This window comes from Sapajus apella, unplaced genomic scaffold, assembly GCF_009761245.1.
Source record: "Sapajus apella isolate SASKATOON/1434 unplaced genomic scaffold, GSC_monkey_1.0 scaffold20, whole genome shotgun sequence".
NCBI lineage: Eukaryota > Metazoa > Chordata > Mammalia > Primates > Cebidae > Sapajus > Sapajus apella.
Genome location: NW_022436960.1, coordinates 13,238,260 through 13,262,067, shown reverse-complemented (window position 1 = coordinate 13,262,067; position 23,808 = coordinate 13,238,260). Strand labels below are relative to the sequence as shown.

At 39.7% G+C, this 23,808-nt stretch overlaps 1 protein-coding gene across 4 annotated transcripts in view; it reads left to right on the top strand.

The window, feature by feature from the left end:
- Nucleotides 1–23,808, top strand: part of TDP1 (tyrosyl-DNA phosphodiesterase 1) — a 94,507-nt gene that overhangs the window by 14,066 nt on the left and 56,633 nt on the right. For all 4 annotated transcript variants that reach the window (XM_032287160.1, XM_032287161.1, XM_032287158.1 and 1 more), the window contains exons 6-13: nt 3,876–3,910; nt 8,641–8,733; nt 12,718–12,885; nt 13,338–13,416; nt 16,888–17,073; nt 17,675–17,723; nt 19,226–19,292; nt 21,184–21,291. In XM_032287160.1, the coding sequence (XP_032143051.1) occupies nt 3,876–3,910; nt 8,641–8,733; nt 12,718–12,885; nt 13,338–13,416; nt 16,888–17,073; nt 17,675–17,723; nt 19,226–19,292; nt 21,184–21,291 (785 nt within the window). The remainder of the gene's footprint in view (nt 1–3,875; nt 3,911–8,640; nt 8,734–12,717; nt 12,886–13,337; nt 13,417–16,887; nt 17,074–17,674; nt 17,724–19,225; nt 19,293–21,183; nt 21,292–23,808) is intronic.

The window sequence follows — 23,808 nt, the reverse complement described above, 5'->3', positions numbered from 1 at the left end:
TTCATGACACCTTGTGTAACTTACATTAGCTGCCATTGACACTTCATTAGTAGCCCTTCAACCATGTTCTTTTTTTCACATCAGTTGCATCTAAAGTCTAAACAGGAGAGACCCATAGATTAAAAAAACTGTTAGGAAACTATGTGAGTCATATGCTGCCTATGATCTAAGTCCAGTGTGGAGACATTAAATGGTCTCATAACAGGCATATTCACTTGGTTTGCTAGAACCAAAGCAAAGCAGAAAAGAAAGCTGTATTAGTTTGTTCTTGTGCTGCTATGAAGAAATACCTGAGACTGGGTAATTTATAAAAAAAAAAAGAGGGATTTAATTGGCTCATGGTTCTGCAGGCTATCCATGAAGCATGGCTGAGGAGGCCTCAGGAAACTTTCAGTCATGGCAGAAGGTAAAGAGGAAGCAGGCATGTCTTACTTGGCTGGAGCAAGAGGGCAGAGAGAAAGGGGAGGAGCTACACACTTTTATTAAACAACCAGACCTCATGAGAACTCACTATCACAAGAACAGCAAGGGGGAAGTCCACCCCATGATCCAATCACCTCCTACCAGGTCCCTCCTCAAACATTGGAGATTATAATTCGAGATGAGATTTGGGTGGGGAAACAGACCCAAACCATACCAAAAGCCAAAAAACAGTTATTGCCTGGTTTCTTTATATATTCCCATAATTTTGTCCTAATACTTTGCAGCCAGCATAAAACGTGGCCAGTGACTTTCATTAGGAGCCATTTCTTTAGACTCATCATCCAAAAGGATCTTCTATTGCATGTGGCATTTTGAGCAAGAAACCTGCAAAGTAGAAAGGAAAACAAGGAATACAGAAGAATTTCTCACATTTATGGTAACTACTTCCTGTAGAAATGGTGGTTATGAAGTAGCTGGTGTCATAGTCACCTTTTCCTATTTTGTTTAGCTGTTTTATCAGTCCATTCATGAGAAAACATGAAAGATGCTTTTTATAGCCGTTTTCTTTCCTTATCATTTGCTTAGTAAAATTAGCAAAAGATTTCTGCTCTTAAGAGTACAGAGGCAAGAGTGAATTACATGCTTTTTGGGTTTTTTTTTTTTTTTTTCATTTTCCTTCTAGTGTCTTTTTTCCCCATCCACAAAGATTTGAGAATTCCAACTTGCATGGTATCTCTCATTTTCCAACTATGTATGATACCTTTGTATTTTTTTTAGATTAATACAGTACAAGAGCTCAGTCTTGTTAATTTTAAACGTATCGCACAACATTTTCCTTATGATGTAACCTACTTCACTTTATAGAGTTGTCATTTTAAAAATACCTTCTATTCAACATGGGTTCATCTCATAATGCCCATAGATGTGCCTTTGCTTCAGTGGTTGCCAAAATTCCATTGTTTTGCTTCTGTTTCCAGCAACATAAGAGGTTAGACTGCAGTAGGATAGCTCCTATCAAACCTTATGGTGGGCAGAAAGTAAACTGACACAGAAATCCTGAAAACCAGTGACTAAATGAATGGAAATAGAAAGTATTTTTCAAATATTATTTACCTGTTCTGAAAGGTTTAGGAGAGAGGTTCCTGTGCTTGATAGCGTGCTCCAGGCTGGCCACCAGAGGGCATAGTGAGCTGCATCTTCCAAACCGCTTGGAAAGAATTCTAGAAATTCCCAGCCTAGCTGAGGTATAGGATTGTGTCCCTCTCCTGATCTCTTGAAACACCTTTATACCTTGTCTGTAATATAAATTCTTTTTCTAGCAGCATGGGTCATTTAAACTGAGACACATTAGTCAGAGAATCAGTGGCTGCTGACAATCTCCCATTTTGCAAACGTGGGACCTAAGGGCAGACATTGAGACCTTGTGGTGGTCAGAGTCACATTGCCAGGGTTCAGTCCCAGCTCTATGTGTGTGTATTAATCTGCTTGGATGCTATAACAAAATTACCTGGGTGACTTTTCTTGGACTTGGGTGGCTGAAACAACAGACACTTATATCTCAGTTCTGGAACCTGGGAATCCAAGTCAATTCAGTTCCAGGTGAGGGCTCTCTTGATGGTCACCTTCTCATGGTGTCCTCATGAGGGAGAGGGAGGAAGGCAGACACACAGGCTGTCTCTTTATAAGGACACCAGTCCTCTTTTATCAGGATCCTACCCTTATGACCTTGTTTAACCTTAATTACCTCCATGAAGTCCCTCTCTCTAAATAGTCACATTGGAAGTTGGGGATTCAGCATATGAATTTGGTTGGGGGAAACACAAGTGTTTGTAACACTTATTCTGGGCTTGTCACTGGCTTGTCAACTACTTTCTTCATCTTTGAAATTGATTGCTAATGGTGTTCATTCTAGAGTTTGCTAAAGGATTTTATGCACTAGCCTAAAAACAGCACCTAGTAAACGTTATCTGTTGAAGCTATTATCCTTGTTTTTTGTGCTTAGACTTGCCCAGAAGAATGTAACTTGCAGCAAGCTAAACAAAAGCCAGGTCTCTTGACTATTGTTCTTTCTCAGCTAAATATCAATTTATAGAGTGGCAGTCTTCCTTCTCATTTTGTAATGTTGAAGATATGAAATAGAGTTCCCTGTACTTTCTTCTGTGGCCAGAGTGCACAGATGCATGCTGGTCTGTGAGCATCTCCACTCCAGACAGGGGCTGTGTTGTAACTCACCTGTGTATTCCAGTGGCCCATTACTGCCCCCAGCAAAGTTTCACCCATGTCGTGTGGTAGGGAGGGTGGGGTAGGTGGTGGGGAGTGGTTGCAGTAGTGATTGCCACAATTGTAGAATATGCTTACTGCATGCAGTCCCCCATTCCTCAGCATTTTGCATATGTGATCTCATTTCTAGCAACTCTGGATCTCATAATGGTACCATTTAAAAAAGGAGAAAGCTGAGGCATAGAGATAGACGTATTTTCCAGAGTCAAACAAAGTTGTGAAGGCAAGATTTGAGCCCATGTACTGCATTCCTAATTGTGAAACTTTTTTGGTTATTTAAACTCTTTCATAACCTGCATCTTGTGACATATTCTACTTAACCAAGGTCTGGCAGTAGTGGGTGTTAGATAAAATGTTTTCTATATACATCCCCTCCATTTCATGTTTTCATTTTCAGCACTTACTGTGCTTTCTTTTTTTTTTTTTTTTGAGACGGAGTTTCGCTCTTGATACCCAGGCTGGAGTGCAATGGCGCGATCTCGGCTCACTGCAACCTCCGCCTCCTGGGTTCAGGCAATTCTCCTGCCTCAGCCTCCTGAGTAGCTGGGGTTACAGGCACACGCCACCATGCCCAGCTAATTTTTTGTAGTTTTAGTAGAGACGGGGTTTCACCATGTTGACCAGGATGGTCTCGATCTCTTGACCTTGTGATCCACCCGCCTTGGCCTCCCAAAGTGCTGGGATTACAGGCTTGAGCCACCGCGCCCGGCCCTGTGCTTTCAATATAAGGGCATTTCTATTTTAATTTAACATCCCAAGTCTTTATGTTGCCACCACTTTCAGTGTTTCTTTCAAATATGCTCTGAAATCTGTGTACTATTAATTTATATATAAACCAAATATCTAAAACTGTGCATAGTCTTATTTGTTTTACTAGTTTTTTGACAACTAAAGAAATTAGGCTTCTCACTCCTAATTACTGTAATTAAAAATGTAGTGTATATTGAATCATTCTAGGTGATTCACAAAATTTATGATTTTATGATTTTTTTTAATATGCATCTCCAGATGCTATTATAAAAGTTGTCTTGTTATTCAAGGGCTTGTCCAGTAGAGGTCAGTAAAAATAGTTTTTTTTTTTTTTAAAGTTGGCCTGATTGCTTTCTAATGTAATTTCCAATAGATACGGATATTAGCGGTTTTTTTAATAAACAACTTCTTTTTCATCCTAGGCAAAGTTGGATATTGCATTTGGAACACACCACACGTAAGCAATTTTTATGAAATGGGGGAACCCCTCAAGCATTGTTATTTGTCCTTTACACTGTTATTTGTTGATGAGACTGAGCATGGTAGGCCCACCTAGGATCTAGCACAGTGATGCTTAACTGAGCCTGGGGGAGCTATTCTTTTATTTAATGCTCTTATAAAAATTATTTGGTCCTTCCTTTTAATTTTATAGATCAGGAAACTGAGGCCCAGATTTAGGTATGTGGTTTTTCTTTGGGCCAGTAGTGGAGACAGAAACACAACCTATTTATTCTAACTTTAGTGGGTTGTTTTTTTTTTTAATATATTATTTTTTGAGACATGGTCTCGCTCTGTTGCCCAGACTGGAGTGCAGTGGCATCACACCTCACTGCAGCCTCCAGCTCCCAGGCTTGAGCAATCCTCCCACCTCGGCCTCCCGAGAAGCTGGGTCTGTAGGCACACACCACCATGATCGGCTAATTTTTTTGTAGACACAGGGTCTCACTTTGTGACTCAGGCTGGTGTCGAACTCCTGGGCTCAAACAGACCTCCTGTCTTATACCCTCAAAGTGCTGGGATTACAGGCGTGAGCCCCTTTGCTGGCCTTCACTTTAGCTTTTAATTTGTTCTTGTTTGCTCATGGCTAAAATTTACCTTATTATTTCCTTTAGTCTATCCACCACTGCCCCTGCCACCTCACCCGTACACACATACTTTGTAGGTTAAACGCAACAGAGCTCTTTTTTTTTTTTTTTTTTGAGACAGAGTCTCGCTCTGTTGCCCAGGCTGGAGTGCAGTGGCACAATCTCAGCTCACTGCAACCTCCATCTTCTGGGTTCAAGCGATTCTCCTGCCTCAGCCTTCCAAGTAGCTGGGATTACAGGCCCCTGCCACCACACCCAGCTCACTTCTGTATTTTTATTAGAGACAGGGTTTCACCATGTTGGCGAGGCTGGTCTCAAACTCCTGACCTCAAGTGATCCACCCACCTCAGCCTCCCAAAGTATTGGGATTACAGACGTGAGCCACCATGCCTGGCCAAGAGCGCTTTAATTCAGAGTTTAAAATGTGTAGGAGGCTGGTCACGGTGGTTTCATGCCTGTAATCCCAGCACTTTGGAAGTCCAAGGCAGGTAGATTATTTGAGGTCAGGAGTTCGAGACCAGTCTGGTCAACATAGTGAAACCCCATCTCTACTAAAATTACAAAAATTAGCCGGGCAGTAGTGGTACATGCCTGTAATCCCAGCTACATGAAAGGCTGAGGCAGGAGAATTGCTTGAGCCTGCAAGGTGGAGGTTGCAGAGAGCCAAGATCATACCACTATACTCCAGTCTGGGCGACAGAGTGAGACCCTGTCTCAAAAACAAAAAAACAGTACCTAGAAAAGTAATTAGAATTGCACTTTTCCCAATTAAGTAGCTATAGTTTACATTTTGTTGAAAGGACAGTATCTTGTAGAAGATTGAGCTCATGTCTTAAAATTACTTTTGATTGCTTTTTTTTTTTTAATTTGTGTTTGAGACAGGGTCTCGCTCTGTTGCACAGGCTGGAGTGCAATGGCACAATCTCAGCTCACTGCAGTCTCCGCCTCCCAGGTTTAAGCAGTTCTCCTGCCTCAGCCTCCTGAGTAGCTGGGACTCTAGGCGCGCGCCACTGCATCTGGCTAATTTTTGTATTTTTAGTAGAGATGGGGTTTCACCATGTTGGCCAGGCTGGTCTTGAACTCCTGACCTTGTGATCCACCCAGCTCAGCCTCCCAAAAGTGCTGGGATTTCAGGCGTAAGCCACTAATCCCAGTCTATTTTTAAAATGTTTTAAGAATTAAATACCTATTATGTTCTTGACAGAGCTCAAGAGGATATAGAGTTTTTATTCATAACTTTTTCTTTGGTGAGAAAAGCAAGACAAAAGTGAATTAGAAAAGGAGAAACACCTTCCGGATCATGGTGATGGAGTGTAAGCTGCTTTCCCCACCTATCAGGGTAGAGCTAGAAACAGTGAATGGGGCAGTCTTTGAGACTGCATACACTTTGGCACATAAGTCGGTAGGTACGGTAGCCCTGCTCCTTCCAGTTTTGGTTGGATGCCATGCAATCCTGTGGTGTGTCTCACAGTGTTTTAGAATGGTAAAGCTGTTTGGTTTCCTCCAGAGCTGGGAGCAGGGTTAATTCTTATGGCTCCAAGAATTGATAGAGGGGAAAGAGAAAGCCAAAGCAGCTGAACATCAAATATCCAGATCCAGGTGGTAACCGATGGCAAACCACAGGATGGGTGAGGCATACCTCTTTCCACAGCCCCCACCATGCATCATTTAGTCTTCTTTCCCACCAATGCCATGTCTTCTCCCACCTCTCCTGCTCCTACCCTAGTAGCATGAAGGATTCGCTGTTGCTGCGACCAGCCCTTGGAAGCCATGTGTGATGAAAGGAGTGCTCTGGCACCTAGCATGTGATCCCAACATGCTCTTCTACTTTGTGACCTTGGATAATACCTGTTAACTGTCCAGCCACAGATTCCACATCTGTAGAATGAGAATAAACCCTCCTCTGGATTGTTGTGAAGACTTAGTGTGATAGCATATGACAGAGCTTCTAGGATGGTACCTGGCAGAGAGGTGCTTGGCATGTGTTAGTTCTCGTCCCCCTTTGCAGGAATAGCTGTGCATTTGGGTTGTGTCCCTTTTGCTGCCCCACAGCTTAGCACACAATATGGCAGGTCAGCATTCTTCAAGGGAGATCTCATTCCTTGCCCTTTTCTATCCATTTTTAACTCTGACCTTATTAATACTACCATTTTGTCTACAAAAAGATGAATATGGCCACTCATAAGTTCATAATTCTATTTGGTAGGATTCATTGACGTTAGTGTGTGATTTGCCTGGTAATCGATGTCTTGACTAATGGAAATATTTGTAAACCTTCTATCATGAATCCTTAACTGACTTAATTACAATCAGCTGCTGATTTGGCAACTGTGTATGTAAATTTGCCCAGATTTCAGGGAGCACATTTCACAAACGGAAAGAAGATGGCTCAGCAGCTGTCATTTCTCCAGCTTTGCATTAATTTACTGTTTGCCAGCTTGGGTTAATTTCTCGTTTTGGCAAGAGCGAAATATCTCATTCTCTCTTCCGTCCTTGCATCCTTTTTCTTATCTTTTTATGCTAATTTCATCCTGCCTAGATAGTATTCATGTTGTTGTTTATTTGGAGAGAGCCAGTGGTTCATTTTTTTTTTCCCCATGTGCGAATTGAGTTTCATCAGTAAGTGTTAAGTAGCACTCTGTCCTCAATGGAAATGATAAAATAAGACAGAGTTACAGCCTTGAGAAGTGACAATTTAGTTGGAGAGAGAACTTACATTTCTGTAATATTGAAACAATACTATTGAAAACAACAGGGAGATAAAAATCATCCATTATTAGATTAGAAAATAAAACTATGTACTGAAGGAGTAATAGGAACGTACAGGTGAGAGTGTTTCACATTTAATAAAATATATTTATTTGTTTATTTTTGAGACAGTGTTTCACTCTGTTGCCCAAGCTGGAGTACAGTGGCACAGCCTCAGCTCACTGCAACCTCCGCCTCCCGGGTTCAAGTGATTCACCTGCCTGAGACTCCTGAATAGCTGCGATTACAGGTGTCCACCACCACACCCAGCTAATTTTTGTATTTTTAGTGGAGACAGGGCTTGACCATGTTGGCTAGGCTGGTCCCAAACTCCTAACCTCAGATGATCTGCCAGCCTCAGCCTCCCAAAGTGCTCAGATTACAGGCATGGGCCATTGTACCCGGCAGCAAAATGTATTTTTGCATTTCATTCACAACAGTCCTGAGGTGGGATAGATCCTTAGAGATACAAGTGGAAAACTGAGGCTCAGGGACATTGAATGGCTTACGTAGGGTCAAAGGGCTTCTAAATGGCAGTCTGGAGCTCAGGTCTTCAGACTTCAGATGGAAAGCTCTTATCTATATCCTAGCTCCTCTCTCTCACTGGAGTTAAAATAAGAGAAATGTGTTTGGCTAGAGGTCTGGGGCGGCCACATGAAAAAAGAGTGGACCCAATTAGGTCTAATTTGGGTTAATGAAGAATAGGCAAGACTTACCTCAAGCCAAGATAACACACTGGTGACAAGTGTGGAATCTATGGATACAAAAAACCACTCTAATGGTAATAAAGCATCTTTCAAACTTTTTAAAATTTCAACTCATAATAAATACATTTTATATTTCAGTGTATTGTGCACGAGTATACCCATGTGCCAAAACAAAACTTCATGAACCAGTAATTAAAAATATATAGTATCCCAACTTACTCTATTTTAGTTGTTTAAAAAATACTAGCCATGATACAACAAGAGGTTGTTGACCATACTTTGAACCTCAGACAAGAAGGTTCCCATGGTCCCTAGAAGTAACAGGTGTTGCTGAATAGATAATAAGGGGCCAGGCTGGAGGGATGTGAAGTGCCAGGACTGGCCAGGTGGACAGAATAGGGTAAAAGTTCATTTACCCCATTACCCCATTTACCAAATACTCAACATTTTTGAAAGATTTTCAACCTATCACTTAGGCAGGATTTCATCATGGTAATGTATAGAAGGGAAGATTATAAATGTTTAAAGTTTGGGTAATATGAGAGTTTAAAAAAATTCCTTTAGCTATTTGTTACATTTGCATTGGAAAGGTAGTACATATTTTGAAAGTACTGTTAATGCTTTTTGATCCTTTGCTGTTTTTAAAGGAAAATGATGCTGCTGCTCTATGAAGAAGGCCTCCGGGTTGTCATACACACCTCCAACCTGATCCATGCTGACTGGCATCAGAAAACTCAAGGGTTCGTAGGGGCCTGCTCACTTCCTGGCAGTGTGTGTGCTGAGAAAGGTCAAAAGCCAGGACATTCACTTTATTTTTTTTCTATTTTTTTTTTTTTTGAAATTGTAAAAATGACACACAGGCCTAGGAAAGAGTTGTATGCAGAAAAACTTACAGTATACTTTTCCAACCTGCCCCATTCTACCTTCTTGGGGTAACCAGTGTTAACAGGAGCATAGTCATCCACAGCTACCTCTATTATGCATGTGAACGTACATTTCTATTTACACGTAGTAGTCTCTTCCTTGTTTTTAGAGAAATGGCATCATATACACTCTGTAGCTAAGTAGAGGGAATAGTACATGCAGAGTATCTGAGGCAGAAAAGGGGTTACAGAATGAAAGATCTGAACCCATCGATTTCCTGGTAGTATTTACCAGATGGCTTTTGTGGTTTCTCCTTACTGGCGTACCCGCCTGTATTTTTGCTTGCCACTTCCCAAACAGGAGTCAAAGGAAAAGTTGGGGTGGGGCCTGGTCATGTTAATAGTGTGCTAAATATTTCCTCACTCCCCCCAGTCAGTATATTTTCTTTGAAACAAATTTAATCTGGTGTCTTTTTAGAGCCATTAGTGTGTTAAAATTGTGAATCTCCAAGAGAAGAATTGAATATGAAAGTGTTTCTGAACTTTTTAGACTACTAACCCTCTATACTTGGTGCAAGTTTTCATCCCCTTTTAAAGAGTTGTTTGCTTTTTAAAAGGGATTTGTAGGGATTTGCTCAAATCAAGTTCAGCTATTGTTCTTGATTATGACTAACTTTAATTTTTCATTTAAGCCATTTTGCACATCTCTGTCTGTCCTTGAGAAGAGCTGGTCAACAAACAGCCTTCTGTGTTGGGAGAAACTCGGATGTTTGTCTAGCGCCATTTGTGGGTTCACGTATTCTCTGCCATCTTCCTCTACCTCACCCTGCCCCGTATTGCCTCACTTGGTCTACAACTCCTAATTTGGAGTATGTTACTTCCGACTAAGCTCTGCTGAGCCCAAGTTACATCTTTTTTTTTTTTTTGGACTCGCTCTGTTACCCAGGTTAGAGTGCTGTGGTGTGATCACGGCTCGCTGCAACCTCGACCTCCCAGGCTCAAGTGATTCTCCCACCTCAGCCTCTGGGTAACTGGGACTGCAGGCACACACCACCACACCTGAATCACCTTCTATGTTTTTTGTAGAGACAGGGTTTTGCTTAGTTACCCAGGCTGGTCTCAAACTTCCAGGCTCAAACGATACGCCTGCCTCAACCTCCCAAAGTGCTTAGATTACAGGCGTGAACCACCACGCCTGGCCCCAAATTACATCTTAGTTTGAGCTGAAATAGCTTTCCAGCTTCCTTTGGCAGGTTTTGCTTCAACCTGAGTATGCTGTGCAGGGCAAGTGTAACTTCTCTTCCTTAAGGCAGTCCTTCAGGGTTTGGAAGGGAGTCTTGTCTCTGAGCCTCACATCTCTTGTTCACCCCTCACTCCCCTACCCCACCATAGCATGTGGCTTTGAGCCCCCATCCCCAATTCCTTGTAGTTTTTATAAACATAAAAATGTTTATTTTTATAACAAAATTTTTAATAACATTTTATAACAACATTTTTATAACGTAACAATTTTTATAACATAAAAATGTTCCAATTTTTCAGTATCCTACTTAAAATATGCTTTTCAAAATGAAATGTGGCCCTGACTGGTCCAGGTTTGAGGGGATAGCTACTCTATCTTTAAGTCTTAGCTGTAGCCCTTTCTTGATCCACTGAATTTGTGGCCAACTGTGCCTTTGGTACCCCAAGAGCCTCTAAGCCAGCTCTCCTGAGCTCCCAGATTGAGTCTGGGGACTCATGTAACCCTATCAAAAGGAAATGAGATTAATGTAGCTTTTTCTTAATGAAACAATAATTAATGTTACTGAAGGGATTTCTCAAGTTGACCCTCAGTCTCCCATGGCTCCAAGAATCCCACCCTAGGCCTCCAGTTCGTTCTGAAGTTGGAAGCTTAGCTTACAGGCAGTAGTACCTTGGGCTTCTCTGGGGTGCTTGCTAGGAGGGAAAAGGTAGGAGTAGAGGCTTGGGTGTTTCCTTTATTTAAAAATAATTTTTTAATTTAAGATTTTTAAAAACTTACTGACTAGGTAGGAACTTCATATGGTTCAAAACTCAGAAAGTACCAAGGCTATCAAATCTTCCTCTGGCAGCCATCCTGGTGTAGGATCCCATTATTTCATGCTTGGTCTATATTCTACTCTCTAATACTTTGCATTTCATGTTGTTTGTGGTAATTTTAAAACTTTTGAAAGCAGCTTTTGTGTATAATCTCACTTCTTAATTGGCCTACTGTGGTTCTGCTAATCCCCTTCAGCTGCCTCATGGTCCACCTGTTGATTTCTCACTTTTAAAATTAGAACCAGAGTTGTATCCAAAGCTCACAGTTCAAAAAAAAAAAAAAGTAAATAAAATTATTTGGCTCATTATATTAATTTTCTCATCTTATTTTGTGACGTGTTAAAAATGCCTCGTATCTCAGCATCCTAGTTTAGAAAGTCATCTGTCTTGTTCCTTATCCAGAACGCACCTCTGAGTGAATCTCTGCTCCAGGAGTAGCCTTACTCAGCCTGGGAACTCTGCATTGCTTTTGTAAGGAGAGGTCCTACACATTTATCCAGCCCAACCTCGTCATTTTACACACAGAGGCAAAGGCCTAGAGAGCACAGGGCTTACCCAAAATGACATAGTCAGCTAAAAGCAAATCTGGGTCCAGAACCTGGGCTCCAGCCCTTGTCACGCCACGCTGACTCCTGTGCTAAGGATCTCCCCAGGGTGGAAATCAGGGGTATGAAATGCCACTTGCTAGAAACTTTCAGAATTTAGAAGATGCACTGCCAAGAGTCCTTGCACTTCTCGATGCCTTCTGCTCTGGTGGCCTGCATCTTTCCAGTCTCCTTCAGGGGCTGCCAGGTGAAAGAGGAATTGGGCAGTTTCTCTTACAGCTTAATAGATAGAACCTAGGTTGGGGGAGAGGGGAGTAGCCACAGAAGGGGAAAAAGTAACACCTGATACTTTTGACTGCTCCTGTAAGTCATTGCTTTGCAACAGTCTGGTGAGGCAGCCCTTAACCTCACTTTTGCATTTGAAGAAACTGAAACATAAGAGGTTTGAAGCCATTTTTGTAATCTGCTGTGGAGCAGTTTTTAGAAGGATTGGAATTAGATATGGTTGTTTTCTATTTATGGATATAATGTGGAAGTTTTGGCAAAGAGCATTGTTTTCCTCTGGGGAAAAAGAATGAATGAAATGAAAGATGTCTGTAATGTTTCTTCACTGAATTGTTTGAAAGCTTGAGGTGGTTGTGGTATCACTGAATGTGATATATACTTACCCCAGGCACCAGAAAATATAAGACAGAAAAATACACTGCTATAGCACCTACATTATGAAAATGGGTTTTTTGAAAATAGATTTTTCACATACACTTTTACTATAGATAACACAATTCTTATTTTACATTTGGCTAACTGGGAGCTGCATTTATGCAGACAAGGGCAAATTCTTTCTGGGATTACCACTAGTAGCATGGATTTGCTCTAACCTTTAGGAGTAGAATTCTTAACTCTTGTCATCAAGTCTTAGAAAACAATATATAGGTGCAGAGGTAGGAAGAATAAGGAAGGTGTGGCAAGTGAGAGGGAGCATGGAGGGATGTGGATTGGAAGAGGTGGGCAGAGCCCAGGTCTTACTGAATCTTATTCATCACGGCAAGGTGTTCAGAAGTAATTCTGAATGTGATAGGAAACCATTGGAGTGGTTCTCATCAAACATCAGATTTATATTTCATGTTTCCTAAGATTACTTACCATGTGGAGATACTGAGAATTCACCTCTTTCTTAGGATGAAATCATAATCAATACAGAGATCATCATGATCCGTTGTGTGTCTGACTGTTAAAGGTTATTTTTTTTTAATTCCAGAATATGGTTGAGCCCCTTATACCCACAAATTGTTGATGGAACCCACAAATCTGGAGAATCGACAACACATTTTAAAGCTGATCTCATCAGTTACTTGATGGCTTATAATGCCCCTTCTCTCAAGGAGTGGATAGATGTCATCCATAAGCATGATCTCTCTGAAACAAAGTATGTACCAGCTTCTCACTTTGGGGTGTTTATAATAGTCTCATACCCCAAGAGCCTCGTGAGGTCTGGAATACAGGGGCTTGGAAAGAGGTGGGGTGAAATCTAGCCAAGCTTCAGGACGTGATGAGGGGATGAGCAGATTCTGTCATATCTATATCTCGTGATTCTCAGGCATTAAGGTGGCAAACAGTGAATCTTCATGTTTACCTTAAACCTCCCACTGGGGTGCTCTTAAAATTAATGAGTTCTTTTCCTGGTACTTTACGTCTTGTAGATGTTCCATCATTAGCTGGTTTACTTGAAAATGAGTTTGAGAATCATTCAAGAAAATGGATTGGCTCTCAGATCATTTCTTCATTGTATCAGTTTCCATGTGTATTTTGTGCTTTTCCTTTTCAGATGCCCAAAGCACATCTCTGTATTTTACAACTTGTGTTTTTATATCTTCATAGTGTTTATCTTATTGGTTCAACCCCCGGACGCTTTCAAGGAAGTCAAAAAGATAACTGGGGACATTTTAGACTTAGGAAGGTAACTGAACTTTTACTGTTTTAACATTTTTCAAAAATTTAATGTATATTCTCTATTTTAAAATAATTTTACATTTTGATGCAGCTTCACAGTATTTCTGCACAATTCTGGGCAAATAGATACTTGATAAATTGATAATTATAGTTCTTAGTAATTACTGCTCTTTAATGTGTTTTCGATCTTTTATAGCTGTAGGATTTTCTAAATGGCATAAATATATAAACCCCTTCTAGTTTTTATATTGCAATAAAAATAGAGGCTTCCTATTTATACACATATTGTAGCTTTGATTATAGCTTTTGATTATTTAACATATCAAGTTTTAAGATATAAATTCAACAAAATGTTTTTGAATAAAGACTATAATTGAACTACAATATATTTTGATTATTAAACCAGAGCCCTTAAGAAAACTAATTACAAAAATGATACTTGCTGCTGTTATGAAAATGAACAAAGAAAGGTCATAAAATAAAACAAATTGAAGATTAAAGTTTTTTTCATCTCTTTTTAGGTGGTTTCCTGACCTTAATAAATTCTCTAAAGTGACTTTCTTAAAAATCTTAACCTCTTGCTCCGTAAACTATGTATGTAAGAATTTTCCCTTAGTTAATGAAACTTTTTATTTAAATTTCCTTTTATGAAATGAACCGCAACTTAAAGCAAGCAAGATCTTGAAGACATCTTAGGTCTTGCCCTAGAGAGAAAGTTGAGCACATTGGCCTGTGCCCAGCCTTGGAGGCAGATACCCATAGCTAGGTTCAAATCTTGCTCTGTTATCTACAAGCCATGTGACCTTGACTTGTTCCTTAACTTAACATTGCTTGTCGTCTATAAAGTGGACATAATAATAGTATTTTCCTCTCATGATTTTGAGGATTAAATGAAATGATGAATGTAAAACAGTACAAGGCACATGGTAATAAGACTTTAGTACGCATACACAGTTGTTTGTGGACTAATGTCTAATTGTTTTGATAGTCTAGATAATAGTACGTATTGTGTGTGATCACCATCTGATACCGAAAGTTCAACTGTAAGAAGTTTTCAAACCACTTTTTACACAGTTTCTCATGCTGTACCACAGCTTTCTTCCAGGAAGCAGGCCGGTGATTAGGTGCCTGTTTCCACCAAAGAGTAAATCTAAGCTGGAGACTTGTCCAGGATAGGGCGGCCCTTTAGGGGCTGAGCACTGCAGTAGAAACTGGGTATTGTTAAGTTGTTGGTTCAACCCTGTTTCCTACAGTATGCTGTACCCAAGATGGAAATGGAAACTTTGGGATTTTTGGGAAGTGTATGTGTTAATATTAGTGCCTAAGCTGTGTTAAGGAAAATAATACATATTTAATTATACAAAACATCAGTCAGAATATGAGCCCCACTGGGGCAGGAACTACAGTTTATTTTTCTGCTCTCTCCAACCCTCTAGGTAGGCATCCAGTACATATTTAAGTGGATACAGTTTCGAAATATTTTCTGAATTGTTTCTGCAGCTTTGCATAATTGTCAAAGCAGGAAATGCAGATCAGTCTTCTCCAGTGCTTTAGCTTGTATGTGTATGTAAATATATTTTCTTTTATGTTTAGACCATCACAGCTACCTGGAGCTCAGGTGTTAAACTGTGAATTATGAATGTTAAACCTCTTTCACATGATAGGAGTCAAAATATGTAATAGTTTGACCTTCTAGGTATTGTTTAAGTGTTGTTAGCCAAAAACTCACTTTGTTTCCCCTGCTCTGACACCACAACAGTCAACACAGAAAGCCTCTGTGACCAAATATGTGTGGGACTTTCCTCATAGACTAAGCAGGGGATACCAGCTGGGTGTCCTCTAATTCACTTCAGTTCTTATGCTGTCTTCCTGGAGATGTAACTGAAACGCAGGTTCATTTGGTCCCTGCTGGTAGAGTCAAATTAGCAAGTGCAAGGTCTGGTATAAAGAAAGTGACTTTTTATTCCAAAGCTAGCTTAGAGGAATAAGCACAGGCTTCTTGTCTAAAGGAGTACTGCTTTGCTCTTGGAGCAGAAAGTAGGCACTTATAAAGTGGGGCCCTAGCATGAATGGCACGTAGGGGAGGAAGCAAGCAGGTGGATACTTTCTTACTTTCTGCCTTCTTTACCAGGCAGTCCATTTGATCTCTTCTGGGCAGAACTAGGTTGTAAAGCTGGCGGAAACTCTCCAGGTGGGAGAGATTCGTAGTGGGCATACTTTGGGTTGTAAATTGACTGCTGTCCCTCAAGACAGTCCCCTCATGGGAGAAAGTTCTGCTCTGGAGCTTCTTAAGCACATAGTTAGATGAACTTGCCCTGTAGGGAGTGACTGGTGAAGGAAGAATAAAAGGTTATAATTGCATTTCTAAAGAGCTAACAAGAAAGTAGGGAAGGAGTTGGGGGGAATAGAGGAAAGAGAAAAAATAATTGAAAAAATACTTTTTTAAAAGAAATACGGGGGTACTCAGTTGCAGAGATAGCCTCAGATCCCACAGATTGAGGACTCCGTCCCACAGACTGCCCCTCTCCCTCAGACACCAGTTGCAAGTCTGGGCCTCTAGAACTTCTGACTGACCAGCTTCAAGTTGAGGTTCCCATGACCCTCTCTTTGGGTTTGATTAATTTGCTACAGCAACTCACTGAACTTGGGGAAACATGTACTTAATGTTTACTCATTTATAATGAAGGATACAGATAAAGAGATGCATAGAGCAAGGTATGGGAAAGGGGCACAGAGCTTTCATGCCCTCTCTGGGTGCACCACGACTCTCCGAGAGCCTGCAGGCGTTCAGCTGCCAGGAAGCTCCCTCAACCCTGTCCTTCTGGTTTTTTATAGAGGCTTCATTACACAGGCCTGGTTGATTACATCACTGGCCATTGGTGATCAGCTCAACATTTAGCCCCTCCTATCTCTGGAGGTTGGGGTGTTATGACATTTGGTCATGCCTTGGTCTTTCTCATGACCAGCCCCAATCCTGAGATTGCCTAGGGTCTGCCAACCATCAGTCTCATTAACATACAGAAAGACACACATTGGAGATCCCAAGGATTTTAGTAGTTGAATGCCAGGAAGCAGGGATGAAGACCAAATACATATTTCACAGTATCAAAGGTGCATTAAACAATTATGATTTCAAGTAAGAAATCTAATTCCATATGACAAGTTGGTGGCTTATCTGACATTTCTACTGAAATGGGCATTTTAAACTTAAATCTGTTTTTACTTTTAGTACAAATCAAAGAATTTTCAAAAGGAGAACATCTGTCCATCTCCTCCATTAAAAATATGTTTTTAGTTTTTAAAAAAATATTTCCCAAAGAAGAAAAATGTGTATATGTGGGCATGAAATTGATCACTAGTATTTTCAGCTTTTCTTGTTAATTAGGCATTCCAAGAGCAGAAAACTGTTTTCAGGTATTACAGCATTTCTGTTAAGATTATATGAGTCACTTTAGCATTCACTTTTATTCTTTCCCAGCTTCTGAAAGACCATGCCTCATCCATACCTAACACAGAGTCCTGGCCTGTAGTAGGCCAGTTTTCAAGCATTGGCTCTTTGGGAGCTGATGAATCAAAGTGGTTATGTTCTGAGTTTAAAGAGAGCATGCTGACACTGGGGAAGGAAAGCAAGACTCCAGGAAAAAGCTCTGTTCCTCTTTACTTGGTAAGTGCTCATCCTCATTGAGGTAATTTATTCTCTACACAGGAGAAGAATTAAAAATTGATCCTCTTTGTAATGGAGAGATGTTTTATTCTGTGATTCTTTTTTGGGGGGTCTGGGGGTGTGGAAAGAGCGGTACATTAGCATCATCATTTGTAATCAAATTGCCTCAATACCATCCAGTGCCAAGAGCTTGCTGATTCGTTCAGGAGCTCCGTTACAGACACAGATTGGCCTGTGATTTTTCTATTCTTTCTTTCAGGTTGTTGAGCCAAGGAAGAAAATATTTGATGTAGCATAGCCAGCAGAATTATGAGCATTTTAATTATTTAGAGACCTGTGAATTAATCATTAATTTTTCATTCCATGTTAACTTGACATTTCAAGGAAAAAATATTCAAATTAAAGTATAATTTTTCATCAGATATCTGTTGTTTAATTACTAGTTTATTTTTTATAAGATGAAAACATTTTAAAATTTAAAGGATATTTTCAAATTTAAAAGTGTTTTTAACTGAGATTTTCATTTTCTTAAACGCTGATTATCATTCTTTTTCTTCAACATGGTATATTCCAAGTTGTATTGTTTTTCTTTTATTTTTAGATCTATCCTTCTGTGGAAAATGTGAGGACCAGTTTAGAAGGATATCCTGGTAATTCTTGGGGAGACTGTCTCAGTTGTGTTTTATGTATATTTCATGAATGTCCTGGTAAAGTTTTACCAGTATTGGTTAGAAATTTGGAGACGGTTTTCACTTAACTATATAAGGATCATAAAAATAGGCAATATCAAGCTCTGTGTTCCATAGATGATACCTCTCAGTATGGGTGTATTGTTAATCCTCACAGAAACCCTCTACACACTGGTTCTCATTTTTACCAGTAAGGTAACCAGCAGGTTGGTTGTCCAGACAAGATAGTCAAATAAAACCAGCTTCCCTTTTCAGAGCTTCTCTAACATACCTTCCTCTCATCTCTCTCCACTTCCTGTGTTTGAGGTACCACATGGTCCTTTCAAATGCCTGATACAGATATATCTAGGGTCTGGAATTTTTAAATTTTTACCTTCGATATAACTTTGTTGATGTGTCTGTTCTTTCAAGGGCTTCATCTGCAAATGCCTAAGATTTTTTGTAGGTATCTGTCAGCCTTGTTCTTCATTTCCCTTATACCCATACCAGGCCCTAAACCTTTATTTGGAATTCAGCAGCACTGCAGATAGTGTAATCAGGAGGTATTAACTGAAAACCCAAATAGTGGTTGCCTCTAGAAAAAGCAAAGTGTAATTGGCATTTGCTGATGGCCGAAAGCAGAGTGTACCGAATTAGACTAATTTATTTCATTTATTGCTTATCAGGCTCGATAAGAAATATCTGCCAGAAAAATCTCGCTAGCGTTTGCGACGTATTTGCCCATTTTTTTGCTTCTGAATGGCAGAACTAAAATTGCTTACTTCACCGAGACCCTGGGATACAGTGGTCATTTTTCTTTGGCCCTCTATTTGTGCCTCTAATAGGCTAGATTCATTCAAAGTGTACTTTTAATGGGGAACAACATGGTATTTTTAACAAAGATGTTTTATAACTGGCTTTGAAATGGAATGTTTTTAGTTATTTGCAGTTGAAGACAGGACATTCCCTATTTGATACGTCAGTGATGTTTGGGTATAGATCTCCTTGGATATAGATCACTGTGAAGTTCCAGCATGTGTTTGGAAAGTCACCGATAAATCCACAATGGAGTTTTCTTCCTTTCAAAGATTAGCAAGCATTGACTTCAGTTGCATTTCCACTTGGAACTGTCTTTGTTCTCTTTGCAAGAATAAGGCTTTTAGAATTCCTTTTTCAAACTGAACTGTTTACTGAATTTTAATTTGTTTTTTAGCCATTATTTTCTGTGTGTCGGAATCTGTTCAGCCAGTACAAAGTTTACTGGTAAACATTTATCATACCTAAAGAAGGAAACTCATTAAGAGAACATACCTAATGCAAGTATAGACATTTTCTTTCAAATAACTATTCCATAAGATAAAGATAAAGTAATGGAAGTAGTTTTTTCCTGTTACCTTCTTGCTGATTATTGTAGATTTTCCTCTTAATGAAGGATCCTCAAATTCTATTTCATAATTTTTATTGTTTTATTTTTCTTTTAAAAGCTGGGGGCTCTCTTCCCTATAGCATCCAGACAGCTGAAAAACAGAATTGGCTGCATTCCTATTTTCAGTAAGTAATTGGTTTAGACTGCTGCTATTGCTTCTTTAGGAATTAGAATGTTATTTATGTCACTGTTTTTTTTTTTTTTTAAAGGAACTTTATGTAATATAGCTATATTCTTTCATCTACATATGTTGGTGATGGAAATAATTTAAAACAAGGTTTTGAAATTTTTTTTTGGATAGGTTTTTAATACCAAAGAGGAAAATTTATTGCTGTGAGGTTTCTATTTAAATATTGGCATGCCAAGAAAGACAAATAAAAGATCATGTTGGGTAGTTTAGAATTTACATAAGCAGCATTTTAGTCCATTTTTCCAAAATATAAAGTATCATTATTCTGTCTATACCATCACGTGTGGCTGCAAGCTTGGTGAGGGCAGATCCTATGCTATTGTCTCCTGAGGATACAGAACAGTATCTGGCATGCTGTCAGAGTTCAGTAAATGCTAAGTGGACAAGTGAAAGGAATGCCCTTCACCCTGCATGTGCTAGGCCAGTCTGTTTTTTCATATACTACAGCCTGCATATGCTAGGCCAGTCTGTTTCAAGCTTGCCTTAACAGGTGTTTGGCGAGCTGGTTAGCCAGAAATGAAAGCAGAATTACTTTGAATTATCTATAATTCAGTGTGTTTTCCTGGAGCAGCAGCAGCTCCTCCTCCTCCTCCTCCTCCTCCTCCTCCTCCTCCTCCTCCTCCTCCTCCGCCGCCGCCGCCGCCGCCGCCGCCGCCGCTTCCTCCTCTCCTCCTCCTCCTCCTCCTCTCCCCCCCTTCCTCCTCCTCCCTCCTCCTTCCTCCTTCTTCCTTCTTCTTTCTTCTTCTTCTTCTTCTTCTTCTTGAGATGGAGTTTCGCACTTGTTGCCCAGGCTGGAGTGCAGTGCTGCGAGCTTGGCTCACCGCAGTCTTCGGCTCACCGCAACCTCCGCCTCTTGGGTTCAAGCGATTCTCCTGCCTCAGCCTCCTGAATAGCTGGGATTACAGGCATGCACCACCATGCCCAGTTAATTTTGTATTTTTAGTAGAGACAGGGTTTCTCCATGTTGGTCAGGCTGGTCTCAAACTCCTGACCTCAGGTGATCCTCCTGCCTTAGCCTCCCAAAATGTTGGGATTACAGGTGTGAGCCACCACGCCTGACTGGAGCTTTTCTTTAGTGCTTTCTTGAGAGGTTTTTCCTTATAGAGGTCATGTCTTTATATTGAATTCCTTTCAGTATTATATTATTAGATTCACTTGAATGAGGGCAGTGATGGTAACTACCTAAACCTGATTCTGTTTTCCACAGACAATCTGTTAATCTGGAGGGACCATCCTCTTATAAGTAAGGCTTGTTGCCTCATGATATAGGTTCCTGTTAGAACCATAGTCTGCAATATTGGAAACAGAAATCAAACTCATTTGTGAATGTCAGCATTTAACTAAAGTATTCCTGACTTCTGCCCCTGCTTTTCAATATTCATTTTCTTCATATACTATTTGTATTGTGCCTATTTTGTATTTTGTTTCATTCAACATGCATTTGCTGAGCCTTTACTCATAACATACCATGGGAGCATGATTATTCCCTTTAAGGAGCTCACAGTTAAGCCAGGGTATATGTGCATACATGCTGTTAAAAGCACAACAGAACTAATATATGCATGTATGTATGTTCATGGCAAAAATGGAAAGGCTATATGCTAAAAGGTTACAGTGCTTCTTGTGGGAGGTGGGAAGTTTATAATTCTAAAATGGGCATGCGTTATTTGAACAGAGTTTCATAAAATATCAGTAGGTCAGAGTCATGTATCTGCAGTTGATTTTTAGATAGTATGCTTTTTCTTTTCATGCTGTTTCCTAATATTAGGATTATGAACAATTTGTAGTAGTTTGTAATTAGTGACTTGCGTCTTTTCTGTCACTAGCAAATGGTCAGCTGAGACTTCTGGCCGAAGCAATGCCATGCCGCATATTAAGACATATATGAGGCCTTCTCCAGACTTTAGTAAAATTGCTTGGTTCCTTATCACAAGGTAAATAGTCCTTACATTCCTTATGGGAGAAGTTTTTTTTAATGTGTTCATAATTCTTGCTCTGAATGTTGAATGGGTTTCTAAAAAGTGATTAGTGAGTTGTCATTACTTTTCAGTATGTTTGTGTAATGTGAGCCTTATTTAAAGGCATCTCATGACTAATCCCTTTGTAAAGTATATGATCATCACCTACTTTTGCTTATAAGTCTGCATGTTTATAAGATTTGCATAAAGTTTACATTTACTTCTGTTATTTAATACCTCAATAATAGGGGTTATGCAAATTGACGTATGGGTATATAGAGAAGAAAAATGAAATGTTAAAATTAATTTTTTTTTCTTAGTTTCTCCTTAGGTAATTGAACCTGAGGCATCAAATCTCTTTTGTTCCCTTTTCTGAAACATCTTTAAGATATAATTTATATACCATAAAATCTGCCCATTTAGTCTCTACTGTTTAATGGTTTTAGTATAGTAACAGAATTATGTAACCATTGCCATAATCTAAATTTAGAATATTTTTATCACCACTATAAGAAACCACCTACCTGTTGGCATTTTTACGTCTGTTTTTATAGGAAGATAAATTGCTATGTCCTTTGAAAACTAGAACTTGAGTTCCTGACTCCCAGGCTGAACCCAACGATTAGGCATCTCTTCATGATTCAGTAACATAATTAATGTCGATAGCAACTAATTAAAGTATCACAGAGCAGAATTATTTCTTTAAGAAAGGAACAGCACTCATGAACAAACTTTTAAACAAAAGAGTCACATCTTCTTGGATAGAGAGAAAGATTTATTTTAAGGAATTGACTGATGCAGTTGTGGGGGCTGGAAAGTCCAAAATCCATGGGGCAAACCGGCAGGTTGGAGATTTAGTAAGATGTGATGTTGCAATCTTGAGTCCCTTTCTACTTTATTGGAAAATTTTAATTTAGTGTCTGTTTGGGTGTAGTTTTCCCTCAAAGTGTAATAAAAAGGTAGATGTGCTTCACAGAAATTGGATGGGTATTATTGATCCTGTTTGAAGGGCATTAAGGGAAGTGGAGATTAAAGTAACCCTGTGAGTAATCTTTTTCTAAAGGCAAAGTTTTTGTAGTTCAGTTCAATGACAGTGCGTACTTGGCTGTGGGAACACACAGAGCCAGGAAGCATGAGCCCTGCCATGTAAGTGACGCTATATCCTAGTTGTTTACCTTTGTAAGGACCATAGTGGAAGCACTGTTAGAAATGTATTGCGTCATTGGGGCAGAGACAGGATCAAATGAGAGATCAGCTAAACTAAGTAAAGAGGTGCTATTGTAAGTAGGCCTAGAAATATGCCTGAGAGAAACCCAGATGGATTAGAAGGAACTAGTGAGGACAAAGGCCATGGAGGTAGGAAAATACACAGGGTTTTCAGGGAAAATCTGAATGATTCCGTAGGCTGCATAAAAGGAAACACAGGTTGAGATATCTTTAACATGTATTTTCTAAAGTTGAGTCAAAAAACATCCACTGTCAGTTTACTCATTTAATATTTGTCAGTTTTGTACTATGAATATCTGCTTTAATGTCAAATGGCTGTTACTAAATTAAGCAAATTATAGTTATTTGAAGTTAATTTATTGTAAGAATTTGAAATTTGTCATTATGGATTTGTAGCTTCTAGTTTTATTCTGTAATAACTAGACTGAAAGCTATATCTACTTTCCAAAATATTTAAAGATTAATAGCAACAACAATCGTTCCGCAATTTCAGTATGCCAGACTGTTCTGGGTGAACACTCGTGTATTTACTTATTTAATTCTCACAACACCTCTGAGGACCAGGAGGCACAGAGTGATTAATAAGCTGCCTGTTATGCAGTAATAAGCAGTGGAACCAAGATAGGAGCATGCCTCTCCCCTACTGACTGATGCCCCTCTTCATCAGCATACAGTTTTAGTGTGCCTGTTTTCTACAAAGACTAGTTAATTCCAAAGAAATTGTGTCATGCTTTACTTTGATTTTTGTATAAAAGAGGAAAAGGACATTGGGCATTCCAATATGATTGAAGGATTTCTGAGAAATGCAGCTTACATAACAACTTAAGATACATAGAGCCCACTCTCTCAGCTCTTCCATAACAAAGGAAAGTATAGATTACTGATATCAGTGGCATCTACCAGTAAGCAGCTCCCTTGATTAGGTTTGGACATTTTGTTTTTCTGTCTGTCATCTTTTCTGAACCTGTCAGAAAGAATGTTCCCAAACTGAACTCATCTTTTTTTTTTTTTTTTTTGGAGACGGAGCTCGCTCTTGCCCAGGCTGGAGTGCAGTGGCTCAGTCTTGGCTCACCGCAACCTCCGCCTCCTGGGTTCAAGGATTCTCCTGCCTCAGCCTTCTGAGTAGCTGAGATTACAGGTACATGCCACCACGCCCGGCTAATTTTTGTATTTTTAATAGAGACAGGGTTTCACCATGTTGGTCAGGCTGGTCTCGAACTCCTGACCTCGTGATCTAACTGCCTCGGCCTCCCAAACTGCTGGGGT